The 18,029-nt window shown below is 42.6% G+C and overlaps 1 protein-coding gene across 2 annotated transcripts; it reads left to right on the plus strand.

The window, feature by feature from the left end:
- Window positions 1-861: 861 nt before the first annotated feature.
- Window positions 862-16,706, plus strand: LOC141442913 (nose resistant to fluoxetine protein 6-like). 2 transcript variants are annotated; one of them, XM_074108079.1, is made up of 13 exons: window positions 862-1,155; window positions 2,506-2,694; window positions 4,097-4,322; window positions 5,419-5,498; window positions 6,561-6,763; window positions 7,825-7,939; window positions 8,625-8,839; window positions 9,613-9,803; window positions 11,007-11,145; window positions 11,769-11,955; window positions 13,351-13,493; window positions 14,066-14,171; window positions 16,362-16,706. In XM_074108079.1, the coding sequence occupies exons 1-13, from the start codon at window positions 1,026-1,028 to the stop codon at window positions 16,466-16,468; spliced, it is 2,031 nt and encodes a 676-aa protein (XP_073964180.1). In that variant the 5' UTR covers window positions 862-1,025; the 3' UTR covers window positions 16,469-16,706. The 2 variants fall into 2 exon arrangements, with proteins under 2 accessions (XP_073964180.1, XP_073964181.1); XM_074108080.1 differs by lacking the exon at window positions 13,351-13,493 and having other exon boundaries at window positions 16,362-16,448.
- The last annotated feature ends 1,323 nt before the right edge of the window (window positions 16,707-18,029 follow it).

An 18,029-nucleotide genomic window follows, 5' to 3' on the forward strand; every position in this document is an offset into this window, starting at 1 on the left:
AGTAATTTCACCGGCTGTCTTACTCTCCACGCCGAAACACACCAGTGCAAGCACTGCTGCTTCACGGCAGGATTAGCGAGCAAGATGGTGGTAGCAATCCGGGCGGACCTTGCACAAGGTCCTAACACCTGCAAATGCAAAAAAAATGTCTTTTCCAATGCACGCCATTCCGTTCGGTCTTGTACCCATCGCATCCAGTTCTTCCCAGCCACTCTAACAAGATCGTCAGCCCAACGCATCGGTTGCCTGCCCACATTTCTGTGTCCCGTTCTTGGCCTCCACTCGAGCACCCGTCTACTCCGCCTGTGGTTCTGCCTACGGCATATATGGCCTGTCTATTTCCACTTTCTGGTAGCAATGACTTGGGATGTCGGTAAGCTTTTTCTTCTCCGAATCTATGTGTTCTAATTCGGTCACGGAGAGAAATACCCAACATCGCTCGTTCTATAGCCCTTTGGGTAACTTGGAAAGCTCCAATCTACTTTCATGCAATGCAATATTTTTTACAAATAAATTATAAAATATGATGCCCTGTTGGGGCATTGGGGTTCCAAAAATATATTAAGATCTATCTACCGTTGTACCCTTTATTGGGGACACATCTGGAGATCCTGTTTTTCAAGCTCGGAATCATGGACTGAGTCTACGAAAGGGGACCACTGCCCCGAAAGGCTCCCAAATTTTGTTGAAATCGGAGAGATAAACTCACGGACAACGGAAGACAGAAATGCCCTATAAAAAGAGTCTACAAATAGCAGACATATAGTTATATACTGTTTGGTTCTTTTATTTGCTGTCTGTATATTCAAAAAGAGGTTTCATGACTATTTTATTCTTTTCCCTGCTAGATGTCATCTTGACGTGTCAAAACATGCACAAGGTGAAACTTAAAATGCGTCGATTTAATGAAAATACTATGCTATTAGACCTTAAACTAATACAAAACCACTAAACTGAACATAATTCACGAAATAAAAACTATTTTATGTAGACCAAGTATGTATTTGGGCTGTAATTAGTTCACAATGCATAGTGGTTTGATATTGACGTGTTTTCTAAGTGTTAGTGCGGATAATTTGTTTAATTATAAGCTATACAAAGATGTTCTGGACCCGGAGATGTGCAAATTACAAGTGCAAAGCATGAGTCACGAATGTAAGTACTGGTTTATAATATAACGTTTTAAACTTTCCTGATTTTCACTCATAGTCAAAATACCACCAACGGGACTTATCACGCCCTCGATGTTTGAAGCATAAAAATTTCAACCAGGACGATGGATATAAGCTTTTCATTTTCGTGGAATCCTGTTATTTTAATGAGTGTCGGCGTCGGGATGAATGTTCTGAGAGACGATCGGACGTTGTTAGTGTTGTGTCGGTGTGATGGGGTGACAAGGTGACAAATAAAAATGACCAAGTGCGGGTAGTTCAAAGGACTCGCGCTGCTAGGCAGACTTGACACCCCACACTTAAGTCTACTCGTGACCACGGACGGCCAGTGTAATGTTGCCGAAACGTCGAGGTAAATATTACTCGTGTGTGTTAGCGTGATAAGTCCCGTTGGTGGTATTTTGACTATAAGTACTGGTTTACTGCATATATCTTACTAAAAACTAACTAATTACATTCCTACTAAGCTATAGTAGGTACATATCTTTAGCACACTTAGGAGCTTTGTTTTGTTCGAATAGACTTAGACGGCATCACATTTAACCGTCAGTTAACACTAATCAATGGATGGTGAAACAGCCCCTTAGACTATAGGAAAAATTCGTGTCTAAATTCCTGTCCAGCGGTGGTGTAGGGGTTATAGCACGCAGAACGGATTGCTGAGGACCTGGGTTCGATTCCCAGCGCTGGTCTCTTTTTCTGGTTTTTCTGTGCATCCATGTCTCAGTTTGTATTTTCGATATGATTTCTTGTCAATTTCATGACGGGACAACTTTTTGAGAAATACTCATACATGGATTTATGAAAGACATAATGATCTTTGCTTCGGCTTTACCTACCACGAAAATATCTGACGCTACGCCACTGATGTACAATAGCTAAAGTCAAGGAAACTACACCACGTGTCAGGGTGTCCCATCCATCCATCCATAGCAGCCCTTAAGTCGTCCGTCTTCGGACATAGGCCTCCTCTCCATTTCTCCACGCCTGGCGATCGACAGCCATATGCATCCATCCTCCACCCGCCTGTCGGCAGATATCGTCCTTCCACCTCATTGGTGGTCTCCCTCTACTGCGAGTGTTTTCACGAGGTCTCCACTCCAGTGTTCGCCTCGCCCAACGATCGTGGTTCATCCTGGCAATGTGCCCTGCCCATCAGACATCAGACATCTGTCAGGGTGTCACCTTTTCATAATCTATTTCCCTATGATTTCTTTGGCAAATGTATGAGATGTCAACATGACAGTAGCTCATGGTCAAGGTTCCATCCTGTATGTGACTCAGTTTCCTCGACTGTACAGTGTCATTGCTCAGTTGCATTTTATTTTGCTAGTTTACGACGCAAGCTTCCGAACACCTGAAGGTATACTGGACGGGAACTTCGCCAGTCTAGGCCACTACCACCAATGCCTGGCCATAAACCAAGACTTCCCCGACAGCAACATCCAAGGGAAATATTGCTTGCTCCGCTCGCACATGACGCTACCTATCATCAGGATACCTACTTTAGCTGGTGTTTCGGGTAAGTCCTAGTTCGTTAATGTATTAAAGTAGGTATATAAAAATGTGTTTTTTCAAAAATGCAATGCGTGGCTAGAATTACCAGAGCTCCCCGCACCAGGTTTCGCCTGTAACGCGGGGTACCAGGTAGAATTGTACAATGGAATTAAATTTGGCTATAACAGGCTTAAGTAGTTGAAAAACAACCCAACAAACAATAAATATAGAGCAAATAGTAGCTTTGAGTCTTATAATAGCTTTATAAGGTCTACAGTAATAGTTTTTGGTGACACTATGGAGCTAATTGAATACATTAGTCAACTGACGATAGCAAAGAGCCAGTTTCCTGCGGTGGTTCTTTAAATGTAACGACGATATTTAATGTTTCATTAAAATCAGTTCAACCATTTTCGAGATATATGTTTGAAATGATCATGTCGGGTATTTTTCAACATCTCTAAGGTAGTTTATTATACGAGTATGTACACTAAACTACAGGTAAAGGATGTTTGTAAATATGTTCTACGAGTAGGGGAGACCGAGGAGAGTTGTGACGGAGGAGAGTAGTGACAACGTCAATTTTTGGGAACTTATTAACTGCTAGCGAGCTGGCAATAGCGCGCGTTTGATAGCTCTAGACTTGAACTGAAAAACGCGCGCTATTGCGAGCTCGCTACCAGCACAGAGTACATAGGTATATAACAGAGACACCACCTAGTACAAGCAAATGGTATCACCCTAATACTGGCTATTCAACTGGCTATTTTTCTTTCCTTCGATTTTCCAATAGATGGCACCAGTGAGAACACAAATAACACGATACGTATTGCCATCTAGTGAGACACTAAGGATACGGTACACTGACAACAACCAACAAGCTCACCAACTGAGCCTAGACGACTAGAGATACGCATGATGTCTCTGTCTTATTTACGTCAGTAGAAGAGAATGGCATGTTTCTCTCAAATAGTTTCGACGAATGTGAGCAAGCGCGGGGCAAGCCCAGCAAGCGCATTCCGGTTATTCGCCATCTAGCGTCACAATTGCAAAACACTACGAAAGCCTCATAGCTGAAATGTAGCCACATGTAGCCTATACTTTCGTATTCTCAATTTATTATTTTATGGTGTTTCTTATCTTCAAATTAAGGAGTTGAATTAAGGTTCATGTGAAGTTGTGTTTATAAAATATGCTAGTCTTTATTTTAATCTTAATATTTCTACTTAATTCGGCTTATTCACATTTTATAATTTACAAATGTTAATAGTAGTGCCATCTATTGCTGTTTTTTTGTATTAAATATAGCTTGTAGGGATTGGTAGGCCATGCTACCAGTTAAGTTCCTAAAAATCGACATTGTCACTACTCTCCTCTGTCACAACTCTCCTCGGTCTCCCCTACCTATTACCTACCTGGCGTTTCAGTATCAGAAGAAAAGTTGACATGGACAGAAATGACGTTGCCTCCGCGTCTAATGAAGGCATACGCGTCCCAGTCTCTGGCGCTAGCCGTGTGTGTTCCCAAGACGTGTACCGTGGACGTCATGCTGGCGCCCTATGCCAGGAACCCTGTGGTCAATTTCAACTACAGTGAAGAGTACTGCCGGCTGCCGAATGACAGGCCCTTTGTTGCAGCTGATTATGTGGCGATGTAAGTCCTGTTTAATGATTATATTATAATTTTCGTCACTCTCGTTACCCTAGAAATGAAACAAGTTAACCTTAAAAAAGTTATCCCTTATAGAACTCTCTTCCAGTCAGCCTCAATGAGGGTTTCTATAGCTTTTAGTTAGCTATCGTTTATCTCATGCTACCTTGAAACGCCACTGTCTGGTTTGTGATTTATTAAGACAACATGTGCCGACATAGCCAAGCGAATTAGCTCGTTGAAGTAACAATAGACAGGACATATAGCACGGAGACATACAGCCGTTGGGGCCGAATAGCTCTCGAATGGAGACCACGGATCGACAAGCGCAGCGTAGGACGTTCACCAACGAGATGGAGGAATGGCCTGGTTAAAACCGCGGGTTTACGGTGGATGCAGGCCGCTTCCGACCGAAGCAACTGGAGGCCTATGGGGGAGACCTGTGTGCAACAGTAGACGTTTTGGGCCTGATATGATGGTGATGACAGAATATGAAGGAACTGATGTTTGGTACGTCACCAGCATCAATTTCTAACACAAAAAAGCGTGCATAATCCGATACAACATTATTCCCAGGGCCGGTAGGATGTGTCAGATATTTTTGCACGTTCCGCTGTGGCAGATATTTATATTATCGAAAATACAAACTGAAACATAGTTGCACAGAAAAACCAGAAAAAGAGTCAGTGCTGCGTGCTATATCGCTACACCACCACTGGACAGGAGTACAGACACAAATTTCTCCTATGCACCACATATCTCAGCTTGTTCGTTTCTTATTTAGTCACTTAGGCAGCGACACTAGCGACATCTATGCTTTAGCCCTCATCGAGAAACTTTCAGAACCCCATCGGAACTAACCGCTCACCCGGACAAGAGATATCGCTATGAAGCAATCAAATTAAGATTGGTTTTTGGAGTCTTTTTGTATTTTTATTTCAACTCCAAATTTTGTTACTTTTACGGTCATCCCGTAAAATCCATATCGAAAATACAAACTGAAACATAGATGCACAGAAAATAATACTAACGCAGGCAGGGGCATACCCACTGAAACATCTGGTTACCCTGAATATAGATTAAACATGTTTTTTTCCAGATTTGTTTTCTCCCTGATCGCTCTGCTTACCGTCTTCAGCACAGCGTACGATCTACGCCATACGCTTTTGTTGGGAAAAGGTATAACGACAAAATTTTGAATATTATTGGTATACCATTACTTTGCGGGGTCAGTGGCCTACATACAACTTCACGAACTATAGCGTGACGTGACGTGACGTCGTACGACACTAATGTTAGTGCAGCGTGACGTCACGGGGCCCCACTCCCGAATTTTAACGCACTTCGTTTTTATCGTTTCGCCATGTCTCTGTCTGTCAGTCTGTCCGTCCGCGGCTTTGCTCAGGGACTATCAGTGCTAGAAAGCTGTAATTTTGCACGAATATATATGTAAACTCTGCCGACAAAATGGTACAATATTTTTTTTTAATTGAAATCCTTAGGAAATGATTATTTGATTTTTTCGTAATGGCGACACGCTCTTGGCCGGTTTTTTTTTGTTTGATTGACAAAAAAAAGTGTATTTTAAGGCTGGCCTGAAGTTTTGTGTGAATCGTACCTATTATAGTTTCGAGTCGGTAACCCAACAACCTGGTGTGGTCACTAGACCATACTGAGGTGAGCACGCGTCCCGACCCTCCCCCTATAGGCCAATGCGGTTGAAACGTTGACTTCAAATTATTTTATTGTTCATTGATATTTTTAAGCCGCCATATTATTTGTTTCCTCACTTGTCACTGTACGTGAGATAAATTCATTTTTATAAATTATATTTTGTTGGCACCACCAGTAAACCTTATATTACTAATTTAGAGCTTTGGCATTTAATATGACGATACAAGAGCGCCGAAATAAGATGAAGGTGGTATAGGTAATGGACTGAAAGAGCCTTTTCAAGATCTCATGGCGCTAACAATCACTTGTATACCTCCTCTGTAGAGCCATTATAACTCATGTTTACGACCAGTGTAGACCTATTGTAGAGCCATAAGCTGGATAAAATGGGCCTTTATGGCGCTACAAGAGATCTATAGCCGCTTATAGATCCACTATAACTCTTATTTTTGGAGCCGTAGCCGTTGTGAAAACCCTTTATCCGGCTATTATGCAGCTTCTTATAGCAAAGCAACGCCTGATTCAATAAATCTTCCTATTTTACATAAGCCATATGCTGTTCATCAGACCCAAAGCAAGCCAGCGAGCTGTACCGCGCCTGTTCTCTGTACACCAACACGCGCCGGCTGCTGGCCTTCAAGAAGCCCCGGCCTATCGACTGCCTGGACGGCATCCGCTCCCTCTCGATCCTCTGGATTGTGTTGTACCACACATACTGCACTTACTTCTTCTACTCGAACTATGTGGTCAATAGTTTGGAAGCGTTTGAGGTAAGAACTGCAAGTCCCGAATAAATCTTTTCATTTTCATTTTCATTTTTTCATTTTCATTTTCAAGGTCCGCCCGGATTGCTACCACCATCTTGCTCGCTAATCCTGCCGTGAAGCAGCAGTGCTTGCACTGTTGTTTCGGCGTGGAGAGTCAGACAGCCGGTGAAATTACTGGCACTTGAGGTATCCCATCTTAGGCCTCTAGGTTGGCAACGCATCTTCAATTTCCCTGGTGTTGCAGATGTATATGGGCGGTGGTGATCTCGTACCATTAGGAGATCCACTTGCTCGTTTGCCATCCAGTCGAATAAAAAAAAATACTATCTGATCTTCCCTAGAGATGGTTGCGTTTCCACCAGAGATGCGAGGATGCGTTACGAGGAATATTTATAATAAACCAACCGAAAGTATTCATGTCGAAAATACTAACTGAAACATAGGTGCACAGAAAAACCATAAAAATGGACAGAGAATCGAACCCAGGTCCTCAGCATTCCGTGCCGCGTGCTATACCGCTACACCACCACTGGACCCAGAAAAATAGACCAGCGCTGGGAATCGAACCCAGGTCCTCAGCATTCCGTGCCGCGTGCTATACCGCTACACCACCACTGGACAGGAGTACAGACACTCTTTCTCCTATGCACCACATATCTCAGCTTGTTTGTTTCTTATTTAGCAGCAGCTTAAGTTATTTGGGTTTTACGGGATGACCGTAAAAGTAACAAAATTTGGAGTTGAAATAAAAAACACAAACAGACTCCAAAAACCAATCTTAACAAATTCCTCATTTAAGTACCTATCCTCGCGTCATTGAACTGTTTCCACCAGAGCTGTGCTAAGCGATGATAGGTAAATGAAGCGTTTCTATTGGTGTACGATAAACATTCCTCGTTCCTCGCTCAGCACAGCTCTAGTGGAAACAGTTCAACGGAACGAGGATAGGTACTTGAATGAAGCGTTTCTAATGGTTCATTACAAACACATCCCTCGCACATCTCTGGTGGAAATTGAAGACTGCAGTATGATTTGATGTTCTCTAATCCCGTATGCTTTCACAGTGGTCATACAAGAGGCATACCATGTGGATCATCTCAGACACGGTGGCGGTGGATTCGTTCTTCACTCTAGGCGGCTTGCTCCTTGCGTACAGTGCGGCCAACAAAATGAATAGATGTAAGGACATCAAACAGACATTGTCACAGACATCTTCCTTCCATAGCGAGAGTATCTGGACATGGTGTATGTAGCTCTAGTACCTCGGGAACGCACGAGTGTCTACGCGCGAGTGGCAAAACGCTCCGTCTAGACAGGGTCTAACGCTCTGGCATTCACGATCGCATTAACCGTCTCTTTCTACACTCATCCGTTTGACAGAGAGAAAGTGATGAAAATTAACGTGATTTCAAGTGCGTTAGACAATAATGCCTCTGGTTAAAGCTGCGGGTTCACGATGAATGCAGGCCGCTTCCAACCGAAGCAAATGAAGGTTTATGAACAACAGTGGACGTCCTACGACAGATAATAATGATTATGATGATATCAAAAGAGTCATAGTAGCCTAATAGTTATAGCTTCTCATACAGAGGTACGATACACCGGGTACCTGACGACCCTAACTGGCACTACATCACTGTTTTCGTCCAGTTACCTTGCGCACTTTCTACCTCCTACCTTTGAAGTAAGCCCCAGCTACCTTCAGCGTTCCTGCTAAAAAACCTGCAAATGTTCTACATGGCCCGTTACATTCACCTGTTCCCGCTGCTGGCAACTGCAGTGCTGCTTCAAGCATCTCTGATACACCGGGAATCTAACGCCCCCAAATGCCCCTACATGTTCACCGTTCACCAACTGTTTTCAGCGTCCCTGCTAAAGAACCTGCACAAGTTCTACATGGGCCGTTACATCCGTCTGTTCCCGCTGCTGGCAGCCGCGGTGCTGCTCCAAGCGTCGCTCATACACCGGGTGTCTGACGGCCCCAACTGGCACTACATGGCAGATCGTGTGGAGCTCTGCCGCCGCTACTGGTGGACCGCACTGCTGCATGTGCAGAATATCGTCAATTCCTTTGACATGGTATTTCCCAACGCCCTTCGATTTTATCTTATGTACCTACCATCAGCCAAATATGTGGTCTACCACCCTAAAGTTCATAATTGTTTGCATGTCATAAGCACGGACTTCGTCATAAGTCATAAAACAATAATGCCAATAGACGTGTGTATCAACTTGAAAGTTCGACTTTAGCGACATATTCATTTGATAGGAACTTATTTAAAAATTGATAGACCACTTAAGTATTTGGCTGATGGTATATGAATTAAGACTAAGACGGGGCAGTCGATTTTTTGCTAAAACGGCTAATAGCTAGACGGATTTCAATGAAATTTGGTTTGTAGATAGCTGGACGTCTGAGATGCCTTCTTGATAGGGATAAAATCTCGAAATCACAACCAATGAGCTTTTAGTCACAATCACAAAATTTCGCACCGTTATTTATCGTGGAACGTCAATGAGAACCACCATATAGTTTTAGGAAACTCCAATGAGAATTCAATAAAATCCGAGAATTTCAATTCAACTGTCAGATCTATGGATTACGCGTGCAAAGTCGCGGTTGAAGTCTAATTTAATAGCTAGACGTTTCCTCGTCAGTGAGACAAGCAGGGCTACTACGAAACTCGAAGTTCATGTCGTGCGGTCCCTCTGACACTTATACTTATTTAATACGAGAGCGAGAGAGACGGTACGATACGAACTTCGAGTTTCGACTTTCGTAGTAGCCTTGCTGTGTAAAAGTAACGACCAAGGTGAAAATGACGTCTGATTTTTCATTGTTTTGTTTCCAGTGCCTTCCGCAGACCTGGTATTTGTCGGTGGACATGCAGTTGCACATCATTTCACCGCTGGTGCTGTACTGGGTGTGGGGCAGCCGCCGCATCGCCTACACTGCCCTCATCGTCCCCATCGTCGGCTCCCTCATAGTGACCTTAGTGATCTGCTTCAGATTCAACTTTATCACATCGCGCATAGCACTCAGGTAATTAAAAAGAACAACCCCGACTGCCTTACAAAAACTATAAAGAAGAAAACAAGTCTAGTGGCCTAGAACTCTGTTAAGTATCTAACGAACTGTTCAGCAGTCGGGACCCATTTAAAATCGTGACCGGCACAAAAATTCTTAGCTAGGCCCACTTCTACAACAGAGCCATTTCTACAACACGATCACGATACGAGTATAGTTCAGGAAATATGAGTTGTTATGTACTTAGTGAAGCTTATAGATGGTCAATTCATATTTCCTGGACTATATGTACGTGGTTTTACGCCAGGAGACGAATCGCTGCTGATTGGCAATTGTGTTGCCGCGTGGTTGTAGTAATCCGTGTAGCCGAAACACAGTCCGTGTTTGTAAACCAAGTTCCCGCCAAGGTCACCCCTGTTGGGACGCTGCTTGGGTTACAACCGTACGAACCGTACGTTTTGTAGGTGGTAGGACCTTGTGCAAGGTCCGCCCGGATTGCTATCACCGTCTTGCTCGCTAATCCTGCCGTGAATCACTGCTTGCACTGTTGTGTTTCGGCGTGGAGAGTAAGACAGCCGGTGAAATTACTGGTATCCCATCTTAGGCCTCTAGGTTGGCAACGCGTCTGCAATACCCCTGGTGTTGCAGATGTTTATGGGCGGTGGTGATTTCTTACCATCAGGAGACCCATTTGCTCGTTTGCCATCCAGTAAAATAAAAAAAAAACGGAACGCGCTTAGGACGCACAGTCGAGCTCTTAATGATCAAACTTTCTACGCCGTTAACAATAGAGTTGTGTTCGCATATTTTTGATCAAATGTTTACTCAGATGTTTTAGAACTCGACTATACCTAAGTACCTAACGCTAGCTGACCCGGTTTGCACGGAGCGGGTGGACGCCTATTGAAAAATAGCATGAGCAGCGCTAACTGCCCTTAGTGCACTGTGCCCTTAGTGTAAGTTTTCGGTTAGAAAATACGTCTCGATCGCGTTCGCGTTAAAAATCTCAATTTGTATGGAAACACGAACAGCGCCTCTAGCGGAACGTTTGCGATGTTCGTGTTTCCATACAAATTGAGATTTTACGCGAACGCGATTGTGACGTATTTTGTAACCGAAAACTTACACTAGGGGTACTGCGCAGGCGTGCGCTTGCGCTCGCTCCGCGTACCCGCGCCAACTAGTTTACTCCCTAAAATGCTGCTTATTTCTTCGCAGTGCAAACCAACAACAGATACGCGAACACGTCCTCTACTATTACCAGAACACAGTCACGAGGTCGGCGCCGTTCTTCATCGGGATGCTCTGTGGCTACGTCCTGCATGTCTATAGAGGCAAGAAGGCGAAATTACCATGGGTAACGGAAGAGCAGTTCTCGTAAATAATAATAAAAAATATCTTGTTAAACATGGCCATACACAATACGGTTTACCGGAGATGTTTGTTACCTGTACCGGTTTGCCTACGCGTATCAACTGAAAAATAATTGAATATCGAATTTCCCCTTTAGTCTCACCTCGTAACCTAATTTGGTAGCTAGTTTCGAAATGGGAAAGCATAATTCCCATCCCATTTGAGCCGGTCGCTTGCGCAGGTTCAAAAAACTGCGCAGGTCTATTCTCACCAGAGGAAATTAAGAATGAGGAAACCGAATTACGTACCAGAGTGGAACCTTTGTGCTACTAACGTCATGTTGGCATCCCATACGTCTGTCAAAGAAATCATAGCGAAATTGATAAGGAAAAGGTTCCACCCTGGAGGTACCTGCCGTGATCCAGTTTCCTCGATTATACGTCAAGATGGTATGTAAATCATGTGATAATGATTATGAGGTTATAGACGACAATGCAAGTAGCGTCTACTCATTTCTCAAAAGGCCGGCAATACATCGTAACTCAACTTCTCAACCCCGAATCATATAATAAAAGTCACTGCATTTATTGTAACAGATATTGCTATTGGATTCTGATTTGCTTACAGTGGAGCCTGGTGACATGTTATACTCTAGCCTTGGTAACGTTGTTCTACGCGATCTACATAGTCCACCCGAGTCTGCAGGCGGGCTGGAAGGACCATTTCTCGGACAACATCCACAACTCGTTCAGGAGAGTGTTCTGGCCGCTGGCTCTCTGCTGGTTGATATTCGCTTGCATTCACGGGTTCGGAGGTGAGTTTTTTGTATGTATATAAACTCTTTATTGCACATAAAAATAAAATAAAAATAAATACAAATACACAGAAAGGAGAGCAAAGGCGAGCTTATCCCTAAAAAGGGATCTCTTCCAGCTAACCTAGTTAGGGTTCCGGAGCCAAAATGGCAAAAACGGAACCCTTTATTTTCGCCATGTCTGTCTGTCTGTCTGACCGTCCGCGGCTTTGCTCAGGGACTATCAATGCTAGAAAGCTGTAATTTTGCACGGATATAAATGTAAACTATGCCGACAAAATGGTACAATAAAAAAAATGTTTTAAGGTACCTCCCATAGACGTAAAGTGGGGGTGTTTTTTTCTCATCCAACCCTATAGTGTGGGGTATCGTTGGATAGGTCTGGAAAGAACTTTGGAACGTTTGATAGGTCTCGGAAGCCTTAACCATTAGGGGTTTGCTAAGAATTTTTTTCGATTCAGTGATTTGTTTGCGAAATATTCAACTTTAAAGTGCAAATTTTCATGAAATCGAGCGTCCTAAGGTATAAAATATACCTAAACTTGGAAGATTCCGTATAAAATACGAAATCCTTAGAAAAATATTACTTATTTTTTTCGTAATGGCTACGGAACCCTATTTTAGGCGTGTACGACACGCTCTTGGCCGATTTTTTCAATGTATTGTCATTTTTAACCCCCGACGCAAAAAGAAGGGGGTTATAAGATTGATCGTCGTGTGTCTGTCTGTGGCACCGTAGCTCTTAAACGGGTAAACCGATTTGAATGTGTCTAACATCTGGTAGCATGGTGTACGGTTGTGTTGCTCTGAAGATGAGCTCTGGTTGAGTTCGAAACGCATCAGTGTATTGTGGTGGTGATTATAGATGGGTTTGTCTGATTTGTGTGTGTTCTTACAGTGCGGAGGTGGAGGAACTGCATGAACACGCATATCTTGCATAAACTTAGGTATCATAAGGTCACGGGTGGGCGTTGTGAGCTTAATTAAATTGTCTGTTTATATCTGAGCACTTGCTTTTGCCCGCGGCTTCGCCCGCGTGGAATTCGGTATCGCGCGCTGTTCCCTCAGGAACTGTGTATTTTTTCGGGGTAAAAAGTAGCCTAAGTCACCCTCTGGCCCATAAACTATCTCTATGCCAAAAATCACGTCAATCCGTGCTCCGTTTCAACGTGAAAGACGGGCAAACATACAAACACACACACTTTCGCATTTATAATATTAGTATGGATTAGATGAAACAAAATTGCTAAACGTGGAAACTGTTTTGCCTAATGTGTTAACTCAAATGTGTTTACATATTTTTTTGGTATTTTAAGCTGTGTCCCAATATAAATAAAATTAAAATACTCACCGAATATCTTGCTAGCTTCCTTCATACTCCTGTTGCCTGTCCAGGGCCCGTGAACTGGTTCCTGTCGCTCCGACTGTGGAAGTTCGTTGGGCGCGTCTCTTACGGCATGTTCCTGTACCACTACATGGTGCAGTACACATTCGCCGGCGCTGAGGTCGTGCCGGTCTACTTCAATTTAGAAACAATGGTAAGTAGTTTTCCTTGAAAGTTTAATATATTTACTACCATCCTGAATTTTTTAAAATTTTTCCACCCACCTGTTTAGATTTTAGAGGGGGGACGATCGATTTTAATGAAAATTTGCACTTTAAAGTTGAATATTTCGCAAACAAATCACTGAATCGAAAAATCGTCAGTGAGAAAACCCCCAATGGTTTTAAAAGACCTATCCAACGATACCCCACACTATAGGGTTGGATGAGAAAAAAAAACACCCCCACTTTACGTGTATGGGAGGTACCCTAAAAAAAAAAAATTTTTTTTTAATTTTTTATTGTACCATTTTGTCCGCATAGTTTACATATATACCCGTGCAAAATTACAGCTTTCTAGCATTGATACTCACTGAGCAAAGCCGCGGACGGACGGACAGACAGACATGGCGAAACTATAAGAGTTCCGTTTTTGTCATTTTGGCTCCGGAACCCTAAAAACCCGGACGGTTGGAGGCATATTGTTCGCACGCTCCGGACTGTCAAGTGGATATAATGCGACACCTATTCCTTATTCTGCTTTCCTATTTACTATTCCTTATTATAGCTGACACTGTTCGCGAGCGACGTGATGTACACGGTGCTGGTTGCTTCAGTGGCGTGTGTTGTGATTGAGGAGCCGTTCTTCACGCTGCAGGGATTACTCCTGGCAGGTGAGACGAATGGGATGTAACATTCAAATCGGTCAGTATAGGAAAGTGTAACTGTAATACATACGAAGATCCGTTAGACCATGTCATTGATTTTAATAACAAGAAAAATCGGGAATCGAACCCGTTTTGAAAATAAAACTTAGATTATTAAAGAATATGAAATAAAATGCATTTTTATTAATTCTAGATATCGTGTTTCATAGTAACATTTATTGCTTATGGCCTTCAATTCCGATATCGAAATATAAATAATGTATGTTTTATTTTTCGAAACGACCGGGTTCGATTCCCAAACTGAGTAAGTTTTTTTTTGGAAATTTATAAATGCAGCTTTCTTCTTATTAAAATCGATGACATGGTTCCTAAGAACAGATCTTCGTATGTAGGTATGCCTTATAGTTTCCGACTTTCCCATACTGACCGATATGAATGTTACACCCTGTATAGTCCTTCACATCGGTTTCGATGCCGTCGACCCTGACTTTATTAATTGCATAAAATTTATAAGAAAAAAGAAAAAGCTTATTTTCGCTAGGAATGAATAAGCAAGCTGTCACTGAGCTGTGAGATACAATTAACGTGACCAGACGTCCCGTTTTGAACGGGACTGTCCCTTTTTTTGATTACGAGTCCCGGTGTCCCTAAAATGAAAACCGGGACGCGAAATTGTCCCGTTTTCAAAATACGTGCGAAAATTCAGTTCTAAAGGTGAACATAAAAAAACGTGCCAAGAGTTTCATTCTTACTTAAAAGCATCAGTCCAGCTGTGTTAAAGCAAATTTGTTCCTCTGCCTCTGATAAATATAACTAAACATTTTGTTTTTTTTTATTTGTAATATAATAACAGTTAACTTTTTCTAAATAAATGACCTTTAAAAGTGTTTTTTCTCATTGACTTGAATAAACTAATGTCCCGTTCTGAATCAAAAAATAAATGGTCACGTTAGATACAATACAACCTCCTATCCTACCTACCTTTGACCTCACTCTTCCTCATTCTCTTTGATACCTTTGGCCTCATCTACACTTGTCATCAGGTGAGATAGGGTCAATCATGGGCTAGTTATATGTAGAAAAAGGAAAAAGGGAATATAAAGGTCACAGCTCCTTAGAGCCACCGGGCACCCGACCCGTACCCCCTTGTCTCGCTCGAGCCAGTGGCGTAGCTACCAAGGGGCTAGGCGCGGCAGTGCCCCGGGGCCCTCAAGCTCAGGGGGCCCTCGAAATTCTGCTTTATAGCTGATGATAAAGTTGCTTAGCATTTTCAAAGTATTTGTATATATAATGATTTTACTTCAAAAAACCTTACCAGTTTTTAATAGCAGTGGGCCCCATTTTTTTATTTGCCCCAGGGCCCTAGGTTACCTAGCTACGCCACTGGCTCGAGCGGTTAGTATTCTTCACATGGATTTGTGTTCACTCCACCTCCATTTGGATTTGTGCTCCACAGCCACTCTTCATAGTAGACTACTCTGAAATTGATGGAACACGCGATGTTCACTCGTTGACAGACGAGTACTACTACGAAATCCGTAAATCTTAGTTCGTATCGTACCGTCTCTCTCACTCTTGTATTAAATAAAATTAGCGTCAGCGGGGCGGCAAGAGACGAAGATTGTGCACTTCGTACACTTCGTAGTAAACGGCCTGGTCGGGTGCCGAGTGGCTCTAATGAACTGTGACCTTTATTCGCTTCCGTCCTCTTTTCCGAATAAATATAAATAAACCAAGTTAGGAAAGTTGAAAATTCCCCGACACCGTCATTTTCAAAGTTTAATATCTCAATAATGGCAACCGATTCTAATGACGTTACTGAGGTTCACTGCAAGGAAACTCGCTTTCACGTTAAAGAAAACCGTATTGAAATAGGGCCAGGACAGACAGACAGAAGGACATTGACGACAAACTTTATAACCCCTCTTTTGAAAAGAAAATTTGCGTCGGACGGAGGTTACATACCATCGTAAATTAAGAACCACACTGTTTTACTGTAGGTACTTACTTAATTATCTTAATTATTGATTATCTTTAAACCAGTAAGATTTAGGCCACTAGTGTCTTAGAGAAATTAACTTCATTTGACCTGTAGATTGTCCCCTTACCTAAAGTTAACGGAAATCAAACATAACACATGTAGATACCAAATAGGTAGCATATGGTGTCATTAAAGCATTACTATATCCTTTCCAGGCGTTTTCAAGCCGCAACAAAAACAACCGGCAGCTGAAAGCAGTCCAGCAGCAGACGGCACCTCGTCTCTTGAATCCAAATCCGTACCAGGAAAATCATCTGTTTAGCCGCCTGCATTAATATCTGCCACAACGGAGCGTGAAAAAACATCTGACGCGTCCTACCGGCCGTAGAAAAAGAGTCGTATCAGACATTAATGCTCGCTTTGTTGTGTGATATATTGGTGCTGATTGTACCAGAAATCGCCTACCTAAAACAGCTTCCGCGCCAGAAATAAGCTCCAAACCAACTCCAATGACAAACGGAGGGAGGGAAAGTGAATATCAAAGAATTATTTTGTCATTATTTACATGGTTTTATTGCCTAATAATGATTTTACGGCTACCTACTCAGGCCCGGATTAACCCTAGAGTAGGCAACTGCCTAGAGGCCCCGCATCGGCTAGTGGCCCCGCATCGGCTAGGGGCCCGCCTCGGCTAGTGGCCCCACCTCGGCTAGTGGCCCCGCATCTATAAATGAAAACTAAAAACTTCACAGGCGTTCGACCTTAGGGCGGTTTCAGACTAGCGTTTATTCTGCGCGTATGCGGTCGTTTTTGGCATGGGTAGGTACGCGCTTACACGCTGTTCATTTCTGCGTGTTCAACGCCCGAAGAAAACAAAACCGTACCTACCTGGTCGCGCGTAACACGCGCTTTCAAAAACGAATTTTGATCAGGTACCTACGCGTAAATAAAACACTAGTCTGAAACCTCCCTTAGGAATAAAAAAAAATCACTTCAGGAATGCAATGTATATTTTGTGCTTTACATTGTAAAGCTGTACGACTGTTTTTACAGAGATCATTTTAGGGTTCCGTTGCCCACCGACTTGGATGGAACGCCTATAATTTATGTATGTTTGTCCGTACGATATGTCACAGCCATTTCAAAATTAAGGTAGGTTGGGTTTATATTTGTCATGAGATAACATTAAAGTGGATAAGTCGTTCAAAAATGTTAATACAATTCAATAGAACTACTTAGACAGAACTATTCGGGAGACAAAAGCATAAATTTCTTGTAGCGATTCACCGAATCTAACCAAATTTCAATACAATCTTGTACTTGACGCAATTTTTGGCGTAGCTTTTTACATTAGGATTATAAATTTGTAACATCTCATTTTTCGTGTAGTATTTTATTACCCTAGGACACATTTCGCCGCGGTCGATGTTTGTTTGGGACTCTAATTAATTTGTCGCGTTAATGATGTTTGTCTATACTAATATTATAGAGGTAATGTTTGTGCGTTTGTGAGGTTGTAGGGGGTAATCTCTGGATCTACTGATCCAATTTAGATGAATTTCGGTATACAGATAGTTTGAGTCCCGGGGAAGGACATAGGATAGTTTTTATCCCAAAAATAGCATATTTCCGGCGGGATAGCGATAAACGAACTGATGATGCTGATGATGATGAACTGATTTTCACTACCACCACTGGTTTGCTTGCATTATTGCTTGCATGCTTGATTGCATGCTTGCTTGCACTATTTCTTGCACATTTGGGAGTATGCTTGCTTGATTTGTTGTTTGCATGCATGCTTGCCTTCTGGCTTGCACGCTTGCTTGCATGCTTGAATGCATGCATGCTGGCACTATTTCTTGCAAAATTACATGCTCACTTGC

This window comes from Choristoneura fumiferana, chromosome 26 (assembly GCF_025370935.1).
Source record: "Choristoneura fumiferana chromosome 26, NRCan_CFum_1, whole genome shotgun sequence".
Taxonomy (NCBI): Eukaryota; Metazoa; Arthropoda; class Insecta; order Lepidoptera; family Tortricidae; genus Choristoneura; species Choristoneura fumiferana.

What these genes read in the sequence shown, in the direction of transcription:
- LOC141442913 (XM_074108079.1), top strand. Translation starts at nt 1,026, where the DNA reads ATGCATAGTGGTTTGATATTGACGTGTTTTCTAAGTGTTAGTGCGGAT. An exon ending in ATAGTTTGGAAGCGTTTGAG is followed by an intron (nt 6,764 to 7,824) that starts GTAAGAACTGCA and finishes ATGCTTTCACAG; the next exon opens with TGGTCATACAAGAGGCATAC. An exon ending in TCGTCAATTCCTTTGACATG is followed by an intron (nt 8,840 to 9,612) that starts GTATTTCCCAAC and finishes TTTTGTTTCCAG; the next exon opens with TGCCTTCCGCAGACCTGGTA.